The 19,920-nt window shown below is 51.3% G+C and overlaps 7 protein-coding genes across 7 annotated transcripts; 3 read left to right on the top strand and 4 right to left on the bottom strand.

The window, feature by feature from the left end:
- Positions 1-330: 330 nt before the first annotated feature.
- On the top strand, positions 331-2,454 carry Z518_03758 (uncharacterized protein; the record flags this gene model as incomplete). Its single annotated transcript, XM_013417468.1, has 1 exon — positions 331-2,454. One exon carries the CDS (start codon positions 331-333, stop codon positions 2,452-2,454), a length of 2,124 nt encoding a protein of 707 aa, XP_013272922.1.
- Positions 2,455-2,525: 71 nt separating this feature from the next.
- Z518_03757 (uncharacterized protein) lies at positions 2,526-3,275 on the bottom strand (the record flags this gene model as incomplete). Its single annotated transcript, XM_013417467.1, has 1 exon — positions 2,526-3,275. One exon carries the CDS (start codon positions 3,273-3,275, stop codon positions 2,526-2,528), a length of 750 nt encoding a protein of 249 aa, XP_013272921.1.
- A 5,487-nt stretch (positions 3,276-8,762) lies between these two features.
- Z518_03756 (uncharacterized protein) lies at positions 8,763-10,598 on the bottom strand (the record flags this gene model as incomplete). Its single annotated transcript, XM_013417466.1, has 2 exons — positions 8,763-10,213; positions 10,358-10,598. 2 exons carry the CDS (start codon positions 10,596-10,598, stop codon positions 8,763-8,765), a joined length of 1,692 nt encoding a protein of 563 aa, XP_013272920.1.
- A 588-nt stretch (positions 10,599-11,186) lies between these two features.
- On the bottom strand, positions 11,187-12,662 carry Z518_03755 (uncharacterized protein; the record flags this gene model as incomplete). Its single annotated transcript, XM_013417465.1, has 1 exon — positions 11,187-12,662. One exon carries the CDS (start codon positions 12,660-12,662, stop codon positions 11,187-11,189), a length of 1,476 nt encoding a protein of 491 aa, XP_013272919.1.
- A 294-nt stretch (positions 12,663-12,956) lies between these two features.
- Positions 12,957-13,787, top strand: Z518_03754 (uncharacterized protein; the record flags this gene model as incomplete). The annotated part of the gene is made up of 2 exons (XM_013417464.1): positions 12,957-13,020; positions 13,075-13,787. The coding sequence occupies 2 exons, from the start codon at positions 12,957-12,959 to the stop codon at positions 13,785-13,787; spliced, it is 777 nt and encodes a 258-aa protein (XP_013272918.1).
- Positions 13,788-14,148: 361 nt separating this feature from the next.
- Positions 14,149-16,371, top strand: Z518_03753 (uncharacterized protein; the record flags this gene model as incomplete). The annotated part of the gene is made up of 1 exon (XM_013417463.1): positions 14,149-16,371. The coding sequence occupies one exon, from the start codon at positions 14,149-14,151 to the stop codon at positions 16,369-16,371; it is 2,223 nt and encodes a 740-aa protein (XP_013272917.1).
- A 454-nt stretch (positions 16,372-16,825) lies between these two features.
- On the bottom strand, positions 16,826-18,863 carry Z518_03752 (uncharacterized protein; the record flags this gene model as incomplete). Its single annotated transcript, XM_013417462.1, has 4 exons — positions 16,826-17,757; positions 17,830-18,172; positions 18,252-18,522; positions 18,589-18,863. The coding sequence occupies 4 exons, from the start codon at positions 18,861-18,863 to the stop codon at positions 16,826-16,828; spliced, it is 1,821 nt and encodes a 606-aa protein (XP_013272916.1).
- Between the last annotated feature and the right edge of the window lie 1,057 nt (positions 18,864-19,920).

The raw sequence follows: 19,920 nt of genomic DNA, 5'->3' as shown, positions 1-19,920 counted from the left end.
GACTCCGAAATGAGAAGAAAGAGACTCTGACCTTTCGAGAACAACAAAAGCCAGACCATGATCCTCCTCCCGGCTCCCATCTCCAAGTCAAGATGTCACTCAACCAATCAGGGGCTGCCATGGAACCAGCCTCGGCATTTTGCTTGCCGGTTAACCAACGAGGGGAGGGGGAGAATGGCTGGATGCTGACTTCTGCACCGTGTAAGAAGGGCCGACATCTCCCAGTTCCTCTGAAATATTCTCACCAATGTCTTCGCCCTGACATCTCTGAAGAATATTATCGATAAGACCTAGAAGAACGGATCGGGACCAGTTGGGCTCAGCGAGATCATGCCTGACTTCACCGATCACCTTCGGCCGGCTGACCCTCAAGGTCCGAGCATTCTGGCCCAAGAGAGAGCTGGCTCCCACGTCAATATCGATCAACTGGCACATCACCTACTCTCTAGAAATGACTTTCTTAATCGGCAGAAACGCATCTTGTCGATACTTGAGCCTATCCCCATCTTCTGCAAGACAAATCAGCTGAATATGGCCCGGCCGGACAGATATCATCTCGGCCTTGCGCGCGCGAAGATGCTCCGGCGGCTGTCTCTGAAGCATGGCTGGGATCGCGATGACTATATCATGGCAGATTATCTGATGGATGAAATGGGCCCCTACGCTCTTCAAGCGACCATGTTCGCCACATCGATTCGGGAGCAATGCAACGATGAACAAAAGGCTTTCTGGCTGCCCAAACTCGAAAATTGGGAAATAATTGGCTGCTACGGCCAGACGGAGCTGGGTCACGGAAGCAATGTCAAGGGGATTGAGTGCCAGGCGAAATGGGAGCCTCAAACCAAAGAATTCATTCTCCACAGCCCGACCATCACTGCCAGCAAATGGTGGAATGGCGCCCTGGGCCGAACAGCAAATCATGCCATTGTGGTGGCCCAACTCCTTCTCCCCGACTCCAAGACCGGAAAGTACAAGTCGTACGGACCTCATCAGTTCATTGTCCAGATCAGGGACATGAAGACTAACAAGCCGCTGGACGGCATCGTCATTGGAGACATCGGTCCCAAATACGGTTATCCTGGTATGGATAACGGGTACATGCTCTTCAATCAATTCAGGGTGCCTCACTCGGCGCTTTTGTCTAAATATTCGGGCGTCGATCCGGAGACGGGTATGTACATAAAGCCAGAGAATCCTGCCGTGGTCTACGGATCCTTGACGTTCGTGCGCGCTCAAATCATCATGCACGCACGTCTGGTGCTGGCCAGGGCCGTGACCGTGGCGGTCCGTTACCTGACTATCCGTCGACAATTTGCCGATCGAGACTCGAAAGATCCAAATCCGCCTGAACAAGCCGTCCTCGACTATCCCACCGTTCAGATCCGCATTCTCCCCCTCCTCGCCACTACATTCGCCCTCCACTACACGGGCGAAGCAATGTACAAGCTCTACCACGGGACTCGCGAAGCCATCGAGAAGAGCGGCGACTTTTCTCGACTGGCAGAAATGCACGCCGCTTCATCGGGTCTCAAGTCCCTCTGCACCACTCTTGCCGCCGACGGGATTGAAACCTGTCGTCGCGCCATGGGTGGTCACGGGTTCGGCGGAGGAAGCGGCATGATCGCCCTCAACAACGAGTATCTGTCCAAACCGACGGTTGAAGGTGACAATTGGATGATCACGCAACAGACTGCCGCGTATCTGATCAAACGGATGACCGAGGCTGTGAAGAACCCGAAATTCACGCCCACTGAATCCGTAAGCGCTCAGTTCCAAGAGTTCCTCAGAAGTGGGCCCAGACAACGCGAGTTCAATGTCCTCGGATATGAGTTTGAGATGGTAAGGGCCTTCAAGCATCGGGCTTCGTATCTCTCGTATCAGGCATATTACGATCGAGTCGTGCGGAAGAAGCCCTGGAACAGCATGATGATCAGCCTTCACAGGCTCAGTCGGGCGCATTCTGAGAGTCTTCTTGTGTCCAACTTCTACGATGCCGTCTTTGAATCAACGCCAAACCCACCACTCGACGACGCCACGTTCGATGTCATAAAGACGCTATTCCGGCTTTTTGCTCTTTTCACCCTCGATGCCTCGGCCTCCGAGTTCTTGCTCTCCAGAGCGATCACCGTCGAGCATCTACCGTTTATCATTTCGACGATTCAGGAACTGATGGCTCAAGTGCGGCCCCATGCAGTCAGACTCGTGGACGCATGGTCAATCCCGGATTATGTGCTCGAGAGTGCCCTCGGTAGCTACGATGGTGACGTGTATAATCGACTGTTTCATAAGGCACACAGGGAGAATCCACTGAATCAGCTGACGTTTAACCCGGATTGGAGGAGTGAGGAAATCGTAATGGGAGAAGGGGAAGAGAATGCCAAAAGGAGATTGGAGGCGTTGGCATTGGGTATGAAAGCACATGAGCAATCTGGTGTGGTGAAATCAAAGCTGTAGACGAGTTGGATCTCCACACGTGGTGCATATCCAGAACAGAAACATAGGATATATATATATATATATATATTCTAGATTTTCGCCTTTGCGGCCGTCCCAACCCTCTTCCTATGAACGTAACTGATGGCTTTGAACTTGTCCAACGCCTCTCCCCACAATTCTGACCTCAGCAAACCGTACACTCCCATGATACCGCGAGGAGCGATCGTGGCCGCAAAATCGATTGCTCTCTGCCTCATCCCGTCAGGCTCACAGATTTCATCGACAATGCCATCTTCAAGGGCACTCTTCCCGGTCCACTTGTGCGCTTCAAGCAGCATTTTCCTGGCAATTTTCGGATGTAGCTTGAGCCTAGGCAAGGCGCCGATCCCGTCAAAATGTAGCCCGAGATTCACGGGTGGCATGCTGATGAAGCCACGTTTGCTGTTCATAATGCGATAATCACAGGCTAGCATGAAGGGGCAGGCACCTCCGAAGGTGTGTCCTGTTATCAAGGCGATGGTGGGATATGGGTAGTCGACCAGCGTCGCGAGCAGAGGGTAGAATCCATCTGCATTGGCGTAGACGTTGGAATCGGACTCGTCCAGGTCGAGACCCGTACACCAAAATTTATCCGAGAAGGACGAGATGATCACGGCACCGGGGGCGTTGGGCTTCATCAGCTTTATCTCGATGTATCGCAGGGCGGAGATCAGGGTCTGCGCGAAGGCCACGTTTAGTCGGTTCTCAGGGGGCTTGTTCATGGTGATGATGTGGACGCCTGGAGCGGATGAAGGAGATTCGATAGTCAGGTTTGAGAATGGAGGAGTTGACACTGCCATGATTGACATCTTCCCCCTCCTGCTAAAATCGACTGATTGATTCCTGAAGGAGTCGTGAGACGGAAGGATAGTCCAATCTTGCCGCTGAGATGTTGAATCAGACTTTGTGGGAAAGGATGCTAAACTACAGATCGACTTTTCTGAGAAAGTCGTAGCTACCCAGCATTCGGTCTTGATGGAAGTGTCAATGCCTCGGCGAAATTGGAGGGAGGCAGCCTCGTGGGTCCGAGAGAGGAAAGGGTCGGTGCGGGGAAGTATCGCAATTGGAGACGCGAGCTCATGTGCCTCGGCCGAGGATACAAAGCGATCTGAGATGAATTTCAGGCTGAGTTGAGGATCTGATTAGGTTGTTCATGAGGGTTTGCGACCCCATGTCGGGTGCCACCTTGGTGGTGGCAGCGAGGAAGCAGCGAAAATACTTCGGTAACTAGTCATAGCACGTGACCGGAACTGGTATCCCCAATGCGGCATAGTGCGATATCGGAGAAGCCTGTCTCTTTGATTGTGGTATGGACTGCGCCTTGAATTTAGTATTGCGTTTAGCTACATTGCCCTAGACTGTCCTCGGAAACCCGACTGGATACCATTTCCCTTTTCTTTGAGCTTCACCTTCATCCTTATGCAGAGGTCTCTGCATCCCGTCTGGTTCTGGCGCCCACGCTATGCCCTCTCGGTATAACGCCCTCTTGGCATCATGAGGCTTGGTGTCGGTGCTGGCCTGCGATTGACTGTCGAGTTTCACCGCAAACATGGCCCCTTGTCCCTCTGGTTGACCGTCGATATCAATCCTCGAACTGCCGATGTAGTCCTTCGATCTCATCGTCCCGTCATGGGAACAAAATGTCCAAAATTCAAAGACTGCGCCGACGACCAGTCAGCGACATCATATAGCTGCTACGAGAGAGTGGGTTTTTTTTCTCTCTCGAAACGACATCGAGGATGAACTCAACGCGTATGCAGCTGCGGCGCCTACGGGATGCTGTCACCCCCTCCTGCATATGATCTGGCCAGGTTAGGGCAGAGAGGAGAGTGTGGGAAAAAAAAGAGAACTTCATGGCGCCATTAACTCTTCCATCTACCTACAAGTTCCATTCTGACAACCTTGCTTGTATCAAGGCGCCAGCCGGCCAGCAACCATTTTTGAGACATTCCCGAGTCGCCGGCGAACTGGTCACCTGTCCCACAACCAACCTTGTGTGCCTTGTTGACCGTTTAAACTCGGAAACAAAGTCGTTAATCCGTCGTTATCTGCTTCGGCTAGTCACCATCTCCTTCATGGCTTTTCCCAAGGGTCGAGTTTGAGCCGCACTTCCGGCCCACTTGCTGGATCACTATCCGTGTTAGTATATCATCCCTTGCTGCCATTCTTGGGGAGACTATTCTTTAGCGTCAAGACTGACCCTCTTGCTAGCCGCCGATACTGCACTCATCGTTCCCCATCAACTTTAGTGTTGGGTCCTGAATCACATTCCTTGAATGCTTGCATTACGGGCGTTCACAATGTCGCGGCGCAGCTCCCAATTTTCACTCATGACGACCGAAATTCGTCTCTTTGTCAATTCCTCGATCTGTCGCTCAATAGTTGTGGCATCGCGCTGTGCTTTTTCGATACTGTGTATGAACTTATCCCCCTCTCTCTTCCACCTCTCAATGTTAGCTCTCTCCCTTTGCAGTCTTCTCTGCTTGACTTCAATTTCCTGACAAACCCTACACTTCTCGTCCACAATGGTCACGCTTTCATGATCCGAAAGTTTGGCGCCACAAGTCTCGCCAATCCGATGCTGACGATTACAACGAAGTTTCATATTCCCCCATCTCCAGTCCCCACATCTGAAATCAGTCCTGGCAAAGTAGCACATTTTCCTTTTCGGAGATGATCTTTTGGATGTTTGAACACCGGAAACAGTGGCTAGCTCCGCTTGAACCTTCTGAGAGTTTCCACCGGTCTCAGGCAGGTCAGTCGGGTTCGACCATCTCTCAAAACACTCGGCTGCTCTTACCTTGACACCGACGTTGAGGCCTTTTGAGTCTTGCAGTGTTAACGAACCGTTCCCTCGACAAGAGTGACGGTCGGTCGCGCGCTGACGTTCGTCTTCCTTCTTCGGCTTTGGCTTCTAGGGATATGAACTCACCAACTCGGCGCCTGTAAGTATTATCCTTTGTGACCTTGGTCGGTTGTTGCCTTCGACGAAAAGGGCTTCTTGAGGGGAGACTGAATCCACTCGACCGGCCTGGGGGCCTAGTCTTAATATCTTCCAAGGCTCGACGACTTCCAACGAATACTCCCGAGATAAATGGCCTCGCCACCATCAATCCGTTGCAACATGAGACGTGTACTTCGTCGAATGGCCAATCGGACTTTGAAAGAACACGACTATCAATGTTTCGATTCCATCCATCGTCCTGTATGAGGTCACCTGTGGCCACATCCGTGCATGATGTCGCCCTGGCGCGTTTGTTGTCAAAGTGGCAAAAGGAACAAGGCGATTAACCGACATGTTTTGACGAGCACGAGACTAGTCGTTGATGTTGTTGGCCTTCCCCATTCTCGCCAGGGTCTGCTCCTTTGACCGACCAAGCAATGGCCCCCACTGGTTGAACTACCAGAGTCTGCTTCAGTCCATTTCTTTCATGAAGAATGAAACGAAGCGTCAATTGAAAAGTGTCAAGATGTGAGTCGTTGACCGCGGACCCGCAGAAGGGAGCTTTCCAAAAGAGTCAAAGAGCTCGAGAAGCACTCCAAGACAGCAATCGATTTTTGGTAAGAAGCCATGGTGACAGAGCATCCAGCTCTATGATTGCCAGTTGTCAATTGCTACAGTCTGTTCTGCATGAGCCTTGGGCATGACTGCATGGCCGCATTGACTGCCGATAACAGCTACAGGGACTCGGAGTCGAGGTTGTTTCCATTGCGATGTTGAGCTGCCCCGTGGCCAGGTCCGGCCGATTCCCATGTTTTCATGGCCTTTCGGTCGCATCAGAGTCTCAACAACCTAACAGCAAAGCGCTCAGGATTGAAGGTACATTCGAAACCACCTTCGAGGGGTGTCGGCGATCGACCTACATCGCCTGGGAAGATCACCCTCAGGATGTGCTGAAAAAGGGGGGGGGGGGGGGGGGGGGGGGGGGGGGGAGGGGTGGTGGAGAGGGTGACATCGCTGTTGGCCATCCGGGAATTCAAATCCCCTTGCACCTGAGTACGCAAGGGACAACTACCCTGCATTGCCCCGGTCTTTGGCAGCACGTAAGATCAACTGTCTCAGACGTACGTGGCTCGAATGACCATGATACGGGCAAACTATGGTCTATCCAGATGGTCAGCCTTTCACCGGCTCCATGACAACAAAGATTGATTTTTGCTCGTCGATTCTGCTTGACCGACAGGGAAAAGTCCACTCAGCTGGTGGCGGGTCAGCCGATTTGCTCAAAGTTGACCATACCAGGAGCTCAAGGGTTGAACAACACATCATTGCACCAAAACAATATTACAAATTCCCTCAAGCATTGCAGATGGCGCATGAATGCGCATAAAGGCTTGCTTATCGGCTCATATTTCCTGTCCCTCAACGGTCTAGCACGCAGAAATCTTTGCCTCATGGTGAGCTGTCTTGATGGCATTGGAGGACATGACCTGTCAAGTAAAACCTTGTTGGCAGCACGTTCATCCGTTCTCAAGCTCTAGACACAGTCCAAGACATGCATTTACCATCCATCCCGGCGAGGTGTTCTGAGCTCCAGCTCGAACCTGGCAATAACTTGCATTCCGTATGTCTAGGCACGGCACCTCGACCTCCCGAGAGAAAGCCATATTCAGTTCTCAGTTCTCGGTTCTCCGGCCTTTCTGCTGCCTAGCAGGGATTGGTCCTTGTCATTGTCTCCGTCTTCCCCTGGTCCCGCCCTCCAAAAATCAGAGGCGTCCGCAAAATCGACAAGGATCTGACGTTACTGATCCATTCAGCTTTGCCAGCTCAACATCATCAATGCGTATACGACAGCCCTTACCCCAGCCTGATCAGGGAAGAGAAACAGGTTGCCCCTCTTCGTGCCATTATGGGCAATTTGTGGTGTCTCCCCAAGTTCCTTCACTTTGAATTCCTGTGTTTTTTATCTGATGAAGTCAGAGATCAAGTCCATGATAAGATCCTTGATTTGAGACCGTCGCATCGGACGTAATTGCCAAGCCAATGGTTCGCGCGATGTATTCATTCCAACGGTTGCCCGGCCCGAGGATCTTAGAAGGTGTGGTCAATGAATCCGAAAAATGTCTCATTCTGTGGATTCCGTCAACTGGCCTCGCTTCCACCAGTTGATTGTCTGAATATCTCACCTGGACACGCGGGTACAGACGGGATGCTCTTCCCCGTGAGATTGTTTTCTGCAGATCCCATGCCACGACCAGACTGGGGCGACGGTAAGATCTCTAGGCGTCGAGACTTATCCAGACCTACCCCAGCTTGCCACATCACAGAGGGCCAGTCTTCCGGCCCGATCCATCGCCCTCTAGACGAGGTAACCTTCTAACCGAGCAGTGTGACCAGGATGATCTGGCAAGAATTGAGGGTGTTTTGGAAAATTTTGAGAAAAGTGAGGCTCTGCGGCAGAAAGACCCTCCGCCCCAGAGGTTTGTTGTCTGAATGTCTGAGAGACCAGATGCGAAGTCTTCAATTCCAGCACAGACTCGGAACAGAAATCACCAGAATTGCTTTTTATCCCTCTCTATCTCTCTGCGAATAACAGGATTCATTCAATACACTAACGTCTCATTACAAAGGGGATACCACGAGCTTCGACGCTTAAAGATGAATGAAAATTATCTTGTCTCTTCAGCCGAAAGGTTCAACTGGAAAGCCTTCAAACCGGTGAGCCCTAGCGCCGACGCAATTTTAGAGCAGGTTGGTCCAGAATATTTCAGCCTGCCATGTTGACAATAAGGTAGCTTTGACCGATCTTTGTTCGCGTCGATTTCACGCAGAATGTCTTGCATTGACGAGCCTTGTTTTCCTGCGCGATGGCGACATCTTCGGCAGACACGAATCAGTTCCGAACGTGGCTCCCATAGCCATTTATCTCCCTTCCCTCCCCCTTGGTGGTGCCCAATCTGGCACTGTAACTTTGCCAGGTCTGAATTCTACCTCTGGCATGGGTCAGGTTGCGAGGGTGCGTTGACATTCGCTGGAGAAACACGTCCTTTGATGGTTGGTTAGGTGGTGAGCGAATCAAAAGATTTTGGGCAGGAAAAAGAAAGAAAAAGAAAAAAAAAAGCTAAAAAGAAATTATCTTGTCCGTTATGTATGGCTCATTGCCTTGATGGATGGATTGAAAACATGAAGATGGTGGATCAATTCCACACCTCTTTGATGTGGTGCCGTGGAGAAACTCTACCTCTATATAAATCGATTCTAGATGTATGTACTCTGGACGATCCATTTCATTCCATTCTGATCCATTCTAGGACATCAATGTACAAGTAGTAACGTCATCTGATCTCTATTTCCTGGCCAGGCTTTTGTGCAAGACATGTTCCTTCATGCCCAAACCTGCAATGGCAGCCAATATCGCGAGCCCAAGCCCGGCGATGAAAGCATCCCTCAGCGCATCCATATAAACGTCCAAAACCACACCTTTGTCCCAACCGGCAGGTAAATGCTTGATTCCCTCGAGACTGTCCTTGATCTTACGAATGACGTCCTCACTATCAGGCATATCGCCGTACTGGTCGCGGAGTTCTTTTGTGAGGACATTCTGGAAAACAGCACCCGCAATCGTGATACCGATCGTCGACCCCGTGGAGCGAAACGCATAGCTGGCGGCAGTGATAACGGCTTGATGTGCGTGGTCAACGGCGCTGATCATGCCCACCAGCGTGATGGTCAGCATGGCCCCGTACGCCAGACCCAGCGGCATCACGTAAATATACGTTGTCCACGCGGGCGAGTCGAGGCGAAATGTGCACAGCAAGGCTGCGCCCATGACAAATATTACCATCACACACACCATTTGCCAGTAATACCGGCCTGTGGCGCGCATGAGGTAGCCGGACCCCAGACTACCGAACGACATCGCTGCCGCAAAAGGGATTACGCGTAGTCCTGCCGCCGTGGCCCTCAGGCCCCGGATCTGCAGGTACAGTGGCACGTAGTACAGGGCCAGGAAGGCGGACATGGTGCTGAACCAATTTGCCAGACAGGCCGAGAGGACCGTCTTGGTCCGCGTGATCAGAGATACGGGCAGTACGGGTTCAGGAACCCACTCTTCCCGATTTTCGAGATACATGAACACACCGAGAATGATGCACGAGAGCACCAACGATACAATAATCAAGGGATGCGACCAGGGAAGTTGGTTGCCGCCCGTATTCAAACCCAGGAGCAAGAGCGCCAACGAGGTCACCAGGAGCGAGGAACCCAGGAAATCAATCCGTGACAGCGCTGGCTTCGTGCTCGGGTTCACGGGTATGTCCACGAGGAAAAACACCATAACGGTCGACACCACGATGAAGGGCAACTGTAACAAGAACGCCCATCGCCATGATAGTTTGTCCGTTAACACGCCACCGATGACACCGCCGGAGCCCATACCGAGCCCGTACACCAAGTTGCCGTACCCTTGCCAGAGACCGCGGCGGCGAAGCGGGATCAGGTCCGAGGTAACGAAGGTCGTGATACAGGTCAGTCCGCCGCCGCCAATGCCTGCGATGATGCGTCCCGCGATCATGGTGCCGGCGTCGGGGGCCAAGCCGCAGATTAGCGTGCCGAGTGCGAAGAAGACATTGGAGAATATGAGGCCGGTGCGCCGGGAGAAGATGTCAGTTAGTTTGCCAGAGAGAGGTTGACAGGCGGAGTTGGCGATGAGGTAGCCAGTTGCAAGCCAGGAGAGGAGCGAGAGGGAGTTGAAGGATGAGGAGATGGGGCCCGTGAGCGTGGCGACGATAGTGGTATCTGCTCAGAGTTAGACGAAGATTCCGAAGAAGTGGGAGAGTCAGCAAAGACGCAAGCAAGCAAGCGGGCGAGACGAGAGACAAGTTTAGATTTGGGGGTCGTCCGATATGCAAAGAGGTGAGCGAAGAGAGGAGATCATCATACCTAGCGCAGCGAAAAATACACCCGTCCATATCGCTGCCATGACGGCGACGAGTTTCTTCGTGCTCGGCTCCTCGGCCAGTGCGATCTCGTCGGCGCCTGTATCTGGCGGTGTTTGAGTGTTCTCTGGGTCCACGGCCTGGCCGTTGCCGGCATTGGTATTGCTCCTGTTGATGGTGCCGTTTTGGTGCCCAAGCAGCGGGCTGGTCTCGGACGGCGGCTGTGCCTCAGTTTCGATTACCATCTTTGACGACAATCGTATTCTTCACTTTCTTTTTGTTTCAGAACGATGTGGGGAGAACAGGATGAAAGGTAGATATAGCCGGCCGGTTGAGCGAAGGTCGTCCAATAATACCTGTATGGGGATAATTCGCCCAATCGTCAATGGTGAAGAAAGACTAGGAGAAGCCCACAAACGTCACTCAGTGTTCCAATTTACCATACAGCAGTATGCCCTTCTTGCCTTTAGAAAATACAAGTCGTGGAGGACTTTTTGCCTGGATGCTGCAAAGGCCGGAAGAGCGATTAATAGCCAGGAAAAAAGTGTGCTGAGAGAAATCCAAAGGACTCGAAAGTAGTCGTTCTTTTGACTTTGGGGCCTGATGGCGATAAGGCGTCGTGCAGGTGGATCAGAGAGGCTTTTGCTTTAATTGGTGGAAAGGAATGGATGGAGTCAAACGGAACGAAAGATGAAGGAATCCGCTCCCAGTACTTATCACTCGAGTCGAAGCCCTGAAGGGAGGCCTCCAAAGCCATTGAAGCAAAGTAAAATATCATATCTACAGCGAAAATTTACTTTGTAGCAGAGAATCCATTCGGCCGAATCGAATTTTCAATCTCTCAGTGCCTCAATATCGACTATCTCTTTAACTGCCTCAGTCGTCAAAACAAAGGGGTTCTCTTCTTGCACACTGACGCTGTCTTCGATCCGCACACCCATGTTTCTGAAATGTTTCGGCCAGCGCTCATCATCTGGTACGTAAATCCCCGGCTCAATAGTGATACAATGTCCCTCTTGCAGGACAGTCTTCCTCGTATAGCCAACCGTGTCGTGCACGTCCAGGCCGATGTAGTGGCTCAAGTGGTGCGGGAATAGTGTCTCAATGGCTTGGGATGACATGTCGAATCCGATTTGTCTCAGTTCATTCGAGAGATATTCCTCCGCAACACTGTGGAGTTTGTCGAGAGACAGGTTCGCACTGCCTCGACAGAGAGAAATCAAGGACCTTTGCACCGTGAGGACCGCCTGGTAAAGATCTCGCTGTGCGTCGCTGAATTTACCAGTTACAGGCCAGGTTCGTGTGATGTCGGCAATGTAGCCTCCATATTTCCCACCACCATCTACCAGCACCAGTTCGTGGTCCTGCAGAACATCATCATTGCGCACGTAATGAATGCTGAGCGCATTCCTTCCACCGGCGACGACAGGTTCAAAAGCAATGGTGTCGCTCCCGTTCGCGGCAAGCCGATAGCGGAGATATGAGTCGAGTTCTTTTTCTCGCGTCCACGCTGCTCTCATGGCTTCTGTATGTGCACGCCCCGACGCTCTCCCAGCTTTGCGCATGACTTCTATCTCGGCGGGGCTCTTGAAAGCTCGTAGATCGTTCATGATCGGTCGAAGGCGATGCACCTTACTGGATTCGATGAGCCTGGCGAATTCAGTAGTCTTCCGGGGTATTCCATAGAGAAATCGCCGCAGAGCCGATTGATTGGGATCCGGAGCGGTGAGGTCTGTGTACACTTGTGAGGCCTCGCCTACCAGATCTGGGAGAACTTTCTTAAGCTTTGTGATGTCTCCCGTCTCATCTGCGTTGAACACATCGCTGGCAGCCTGCGTACCTGATCTGGCACCGTCCCATATCTCCGCTCGAGGGTCTTTCTCTCGCACGTAAAGGTGAAATGTGTGATCTGTGCCCGTGGCATCTTTCCCGATGACTGCAAGAGCTTCAGGCTCGTTGAAACCAGTCAAGTAGAAGAAATCGGGATCTTGGTGAAATTCGTAAAAGGCGCCACCAGAACGGAATTGGATGTCAGAGGCTGCGACAATTGCAATCCCCTTGTCTGGCAGCCTGGTCGCGAGTCTTGTTCGACGATTTGCATATTCTTGGGCGGTGATTCCTGGAGTCAGCTCTCCTGGCTGGAGGATATGTGGATGAGTCTCATGGACCGGTTGACCGAACGACAGGTCGGCGGCATTGAGAGTGAGGGTATTATAACTGCGGAAAGCTGGTCGTGTGAGACGGAAAGGGAGGACATTATTGGCGCACTGGAGTTTGAGCGTCTGCCGTAATGTCCTCCGCATAGACATGCTCGAGAGCGATGCCCCGGTGGAGAAGATATCAAGAGAGATCGAAGAAAGTCGAATTGAATTGAGAGAGCGAAAAGTGCATTTAGCGAAACGCGCACTTCTCCGTCGGATCGAATTGCCAAAATCGGCCTGTCCACTCACGCCCTTTGCATTTGATATGAACTTTAAGCATTGGAGTGACTCATTTCATCTGGATATTTATCATCTCTCGCGGGCAAAGAAGAGTATGGACGATTGTATGCTCATTTTGCTATATCATTCAAGGCGTCCAACGCCGGCGGGACAGCGGCAAACATGGTCCAAAATCTGGAGTATCCGAAGAGGGCATACAACACTGTAAAGCGATACAACAACCGAGGTGAAGATCAGTCCTCATCATGCTGGGCTCAAGAATTAACATGACGCCCTCCAGGAACATACGATCTCGGAGCCATTCACTCCATCATCAATACCACCTCCGTTCTCCATGTCTCTTTCGCTCCTAGCCCTGACCAATCATTCCCGGCCATTCTTCCCATGATCGGAGTCATGGGCTCATTCGAATACCCCTCCTCCGGTGTTGACGAGCCCCTTGATTGCTACCTCCATGGATACGTCAGCTCTCGGATAATGCGGCTGGCCCGGGAGTCTCCTAATGGCCTTCCTATCTGCGTTGCCGCCACCAAGGTAGATGGACTGGTATTGTCTCTGACACCAAACTCACATAGCTACAACTATCGCTCGGCAGTACTCCAAGGTTATGCGAAACCGGTGGAAACAGAGGAGGAAAAGTTGTATGCAATGCAACTGATCACCAATAAGGTAGTCGCTGGTCGTTGGGAAAATACCAGAGTCCCTCCCGACCATGTAGAGATGACGTCCACAACAATCCTAAGAGTCAAGATCGACGCTGGGAGTGGCAAGATCCGGCAAGGAGGACCTCATGATGAGCCCAAAGACGAAAATAAAGATGAGATCACCAACAAAGTCTGGACGGGAGTCGTGCCAGTGTATGAGGCTTTGGATGCTCCGATCCCAAGCGCCACCAACAAAGTCAAGCAACTGCCACCATACCTTGATTCATATGTTTCGGAAACAAATAATGGAAATCGCCAAGCTGCCCTGAATGCGGCGAACGAGCCTTGATGGCGGAGATGGAGCGGAGGCATGTCAGTGTAGGACGATCATAGTCAACTCGGAACGGACAATGTGATCGTACTTCTATACCAGAAGTCAACATGAGTTACGAATATCCTTAGGGACGTTGACTTTGAGAGCTACGTGGGGTACGGGTAGTAAATGGAGGTGGAAGCTGATTGTTGCTGTGCCAACGGAATCACGTAAACATCAACTTCCCAAGATTTTACAGTCCGAAAACACGTAGGCAGTACCCATTCAGACTGGGCACAGCACAGACAAACACAAGATCCCACCTCCGATCCGTTCGCACCGCATTGACATTCATTCACTGATATGAAGGGTCTCCAAAACTACCACTGCCAATTGCATGCCGAAGCCTCGTCGCGAGTCCACGGCGAGGGCCGATACACGCCCAGCTTTTAATCGACCACCAGGGGCAAGAGTTGCCCCTGTCCCTACACCACAAGATGAACCACGAACACCGAAAAGAACACCGAAGGAGAAGGCAAAATCATCTCCCGCACCGTCGCCTTCGCCGGAGAAGAAACCTCGTCGTGCCAGTGACCGACACAGAAGTGCGAATGGAGTAAATCATATGCCAAAGAAAGAGAGGGATAGGGGAAGAGACAGAGCAAAGTACAGTTCTGGCACGTCGACCAATAGCGCGAGCCAATTACTGAGCAGCGATGCCCTGGCCAAGCTGAATGCGTATAATGACAGAGCTGATCTGCAGGGGAAGAATGAAGAGCGGAAACGGAAACAGAAGCAATACAAAAATCTCAAGGGCGCGGAGGTCTCGCATCGGCGGACGAGGAAGAAGAATCGCAATGTCAGTGGCGCGATATTGGAAGAAGGAAGAGCTGGAGAAAAACATAAACGGGCATATCGAAGAGGAGGGGGAGGGGGAAGAGGTGTGTATGAAAAAGACCATGACATCCACAAACGACTGGGCGAGAGAAGAGATGGAAAGTCCAGGAAGAAACTATGGTGGCTCTTGATTCTGATTGTGGTGTTACTGGCCATCTTCATCCCTGTGGGAGTGGTCGTTAGTAACAACAGCAAGAGCTCTAGTGGAGGTTCTTCGTCACCTTCTTCGGGGTCTTCTACAACGGACGACTCGTCCTCAGATTTTTCGAACCAGTGTGATTCGAGTTCAGTTCCGGAGAGCGCCAAAGGGACATATACGGACATTTCGACTTGGCTGGACACCACTGATTTCAATTGTACATACACGGCAGAAACAGTGGGTGGGCTGTCGGTCATGGGTCTTTACTCAAGTTGGGATGATTCCACAAAGGCCAACGATAATGTTCCGGCTCTGGATGAAAAATGGGAATATGGGAAGATGCCAATCCGAGGCGTCAATATCGGGGGATGGCTCTCGTTAGAACCGTTCATTACGCCTTCCATGTTCGACTATCCTGCCTCGGACAACGTCGTGGATGAATGGACTTTGACACAGAAACTCGGATCATCCGCACAACGAGTCCTCGAAACTCATTATGCCGCTTTCATCACCAAGCAAAGCTTCATCGATATCAGAAACGCCGGTTTGGACCACGTCAGAATCCCTTTCCCATATTGGGCTGTCACAACATATGAGGGTGATCCCTATGTCCCAAAGGTTGCCTGGCGATATCTGCTACGAGCCATCGAGTATTGCAGAGAAAACGGATTGAGAGTGAATCTGGACTTGCATTCCGTACCGGGAAGTCAAAATGGATGGGCTCACAGTGGTCGCCAGGGCGATATTGGGTGGATTCTTGGAGCGAACGGCGCAACGAACGCTCAGAGGTCGTTGGACATTCACGACCAGCTCTCTCAATTCTTCGCTCAGGCCCGATATAAAAACGTCGTCACGATTTATGGCCTCGTCAATGAGCCAAAGATGTTGGTCATCCCACATCAATCCGTGCTCGATTGGAATAAACAGGCCATTTCGATAATTCGCGGCCACGGCATTGATCAGCAAATAGTCTTTGGAGACGGCTTCCTCAGTCTGGACAGTTGGGACGATATGTTTCATGGTGTCGACGACAAATTGGTCATGGACACGCACCAATATCAAATCTTCAACACCGGTCAACTCAAGCTGAAGCATCAAGATAAAATCAATCTGGCTTGTTCGGGCTGGACCGGCTTGATGGTCGCCGCTAACAATCCAGAGACGGGATGGGGTCCCACGCTTGATGGTGAATGGTCACAAGCCGACACTGACTGTACCCCAAACCTGAACAACGTCGGTGCTGGGTCTCGGTGGGCTGGAACTCTTGATACAGGAAACCCAGGAACTTCTGTCTTGACACCGACGTGTGCTGAGCCTCCGTGTTCCTGCGCCCAAGCCAATGCTGACCCAAGCCAGTATACCGATGCTTACAAGCAGTTCTTGCAAATGTATGCCGAGGCACAAATGCACAGCTTCGAGCAAGCTTGGGGCTGGTTCTACTGGACCTGGAAGACCGAGAGCGCCACGCAATGGAGTTGGATGCTCGGTTTGAAGGCTGGCATCTTGCCGGAGAAGGCTTATTCTCCGTCCTTCAAATGTGATTCGGATGTTCCTGACTTTAGCGACCTTCCTGATAGCTACTGATGTGATGGGCCATTGTAAGCATTGTGTAGGAGTTTCTGGATGCCTTTAGCCCTGGGAGGCATGGTAAACGGGTGCTGATGATAGGTGAGAAGGGTGTACATTGGTCATTTATCTGGAGTACATCGCGGCAAGGCGAAACATGAATGAATATATACCCACCTGGATACCAACCACTCAAATATACCTGCTTCCTAATCTCTTCGTGCCTCGTGACCCTCGACTTGGGTCTAGAAACGAGGCCTTATGATGTTGCCTTGGGATGCCGCAGTGGCGAGCTGAAGCCGGGGGATTGCCTTCCATCTACGGACGCCTATCAACAGGCTTGACTAAGCAATCAAGGGTAAAATCTGAACCCACCTCGAAAGTCCCAAAATCAACCACCCTCCCCCTCCTCTCTTAAAGATCCAGATGGAAATATTGTCTTGTTGAGGCATACGGAAATGAGGATCTTGCCTTAGAATACATTGCCCTTAGTTTGCGACATCTTCTTGACGTTCAGATCTCTCATCATGGCGACCCAAACAAAGCCCAAAACCATAATGGCGGTACCAGCAGCAAGCATTCTTGCCTGCGCATAGCCGTAGGCTTTCTGGATTCCGAGTCGTTCGGGGCTTCCAACTGGATAGCTGAGCTGCACAGGGAGACTTCCGTAGATGGTTAATAGGTCTGGCAGGGCGGATGCTGGTAGATATCGCTCAAGGGCCTTCTTGAATGTGTTGGTCCAGATGGCTCCAGAAATAGCACTGCCTACAGCGCCACCGATAGTGCCACTCACAAAGAGTAAAGCAAGCACCGCAGCGACATATTGATGGTCGACGGCCGCTAGAACGGCTAGCTGCACGCAGAGGATGAAGATACTCCCGGCGACGGAAAAGAAGATCTCGCACATGACGATGTAGCCGATGTATCCGTTAGGGCGCCGGAAGTGAATCATCAGGCCCAGTGCGAAGATGTAGAGCGGAACGCAAATAAACAAGATCCATCTGAAGTGGCCTGTCCTGCGGATGATATAGCCAGTAATGAACAAAAACACAAATGAGACCGCACTGAAGGTGTTGCCGACATATCCAGCCTCAGCCACGGTCAGGTTATTGACGACTTGTAAAAAGGACGTAAAGTAGCTGGCGTAGCAATAGTACGAGATCTGGTATGTCATGTCCAGGAGACACGCGCCCAAGACGGTCCGGTCGGTGAGAAAACGATGTTTCAGGAATGGTGCTGGAGCCACGTAAATCTGATAGAGGGCAAAGATAGCCAGCACGACAAAGCCGACCACAATCATGGCAATGATATAGCCGGTTTTCCAACCATGAGGAGCGGTAGTGGCCAGAGTAAACGGTAGGAGGAACACGGTAAAGCCGCCAGCGAATAAGAGGACTCCCGGTACTATTGTTTCCCAAAAGAAAAGAAAAGTTAGTATTTCGAAAAGTTTTGGGAAGAGCTGCCTGGGTGACCCACAATCGAATTCTCTGATGCAATACCAGATTGTCTGTGATAAGGTCCGACCACTTTTTTCCCCGATGATGATGCCTTGTCTCTCGGCTTTGCGAAGGTTGTATTTCAACAGTCCATACATGGGCAAAGCCACAATGGGCAAAATGATGGCCCAACAGCCCAAACCCCATCGCCAGCTGACGTTGTTGTAAAAGGCATCAGCAGCTTTCGATCCAGCGAAGGCTGTGATCAAATTTGGAGACGAGGTAAAAGCAAATGCTAAGCCTCGATTTCTCAAGTTTGTCACATCGGCAGCGAGCACATTCCAGCTATAGGAGAGGCCTCCGAAGCCGACAGAGTAGAAGACCTGGCATCCATTTGCCCATTAGCACTTGCAGTGGTTCGAATGGCTTTCGATGAAAGTGTGGCAACCGATCCTATCTTACCTGCGCAGCGGAATAGGTAGAAAGATTCTGAGATGCAGCCATCAGAATCAGGCCTAGAACGCAGAAAGCTACCATAAGGAGGAAGCCTTCAGCCCGACCCCAGACGTCCAACATCTTGGCCATTGGGATATACACTGCTGCTGTCATGGCACTTGCGACTATGTCGATGACCGCCAAAAGCGAATGAGACTGCCAACTGCTCGTGGCAAAAGGGGTCAAGCTGAAGACAACGGAGGTTTTGAATCCATTGACCAAGGTAAGGAGCCAGATGCTGTCGGGAAGGACCAATGTCACCTACATACCGGCATAGGCACACGCAATGAGGGCAGAAACATACAGTATCAAGGCGGCGGCGAGCGATTTCTTCGACCAAGCCAGAGTCACGGCCTCGATTTTCTTAACGCCAAATTGTGCATCTTGACTCGGCGTTGCCTCCTCATTGTTCTTAACTTCAGTCGTGTCTTCGAGAAAGCCAGTTCCAGTTCCTTTGTTGTCTGTGGTCTCGGTTTTGGAGGTCACCGGAGTATTTGGGTCTTCGACCGTCGAAGCATGTAGGGTGTCATTGGGCGTCTTACGGCCAACGAGAAGTCGGAGTCTGTTGAAATTTGCCATTATTGTTGAACTGGTAAGGGAAAGACGCAAGGTGCACGCAACAGAGAGCCACCGAGTAAAGAGCGGAGGAACCAATATTTAATCATGGTGCACAGAAGCCACCAGATGCTAGCGTTTGCAGCTTCACAAATCAGTGGGCTTGAAAAATGCGCATCTGATAAAGATTGAATCCAGCCTTGCTGATCCGGCTCTGATAGCCAAATATTTACCGATATCGGCTAGTCGCAGGAGACAACAGGGTATTCATTCGAGGTCACAAGGGGGTGAATCGGGGAGGAATAAAAACAATTATCTAATCTGATTGATTGATTAGATCCGGCTAATCCACTCTCAATGTCACGTCCAATGTCGTTACTGTTTACGGCGGGACTACTTTGCAACGACGGGCCCCGTTCCTTAGCAGGTTGCTCTACCGGGTGCCCCGTCGCATAAAGGACGGGGCATTTACCATGAATTTTCACCCTAACGTTTAGCCAAGTTTGCACGTTGCGTTTGACGCGGACGAGTTCGCTAGCATTCTAGATGAGGTGAGGATCGCTAGGGATTGCGCACACCAAATCAGAAGGCATCGGAGATAGTCGGTCTACCCCGAGCAGGAGCTATGGGCCTGGACAAGTGCCAGCGAGGCGGTTTTCCGACAACGTTTTGAAAGCAAAGCTATCCGGATGGCTCGCTTGGAGAGGGCCTTTCAAAGATGTGATGCTTCAATACTACTGTCAGCATAATTCGTTAAGATAGCCTGAGGTAGCTACATCAGATTGGATCATTCGGGAGTGGGAATACCACAGCGAGAAGATGTTCACAGTATCTGTTCAGCTTTTTCGGAATTGGACTTAGGTTTCAGTCCTTGGACGCTGGATCTGAAGATGATGGATGAGAAGGAATGTTGCTGAAGCTGGTAACTTATATGTGTTATAACTGTCACGGAGCAGATAGTTGATTACCGATAGTCCAAAATCAGAGGTTGGGACTTAGCCCGCCAGAGCATTCGTTGAATACTTCTCGCAACCGAGCATGCCTTTGTCTGAGACCACAAGCTTTCCCAAAGACTGAGACG

This window comes from Rhinocladiella mackenziei, assembly GCF_000835555.1.
Source record: "Rhinocladiella mackenziei CBS 650.93 unplaced genomic scaffold supercont1.3, whole genome shotgun sequence".
NCBI lineage: Eukaryota > Fungi > Ascomycota > Eurotiomycetes > Chaetothyriales > Herpotrichiellaceae > Rhinocladiella > Rhinocladiella mackenziei.
Note: the sequence above shows the minus strand (reverse complement) of the source record. Positions and strands in the feature narration are given on the sequence as shown.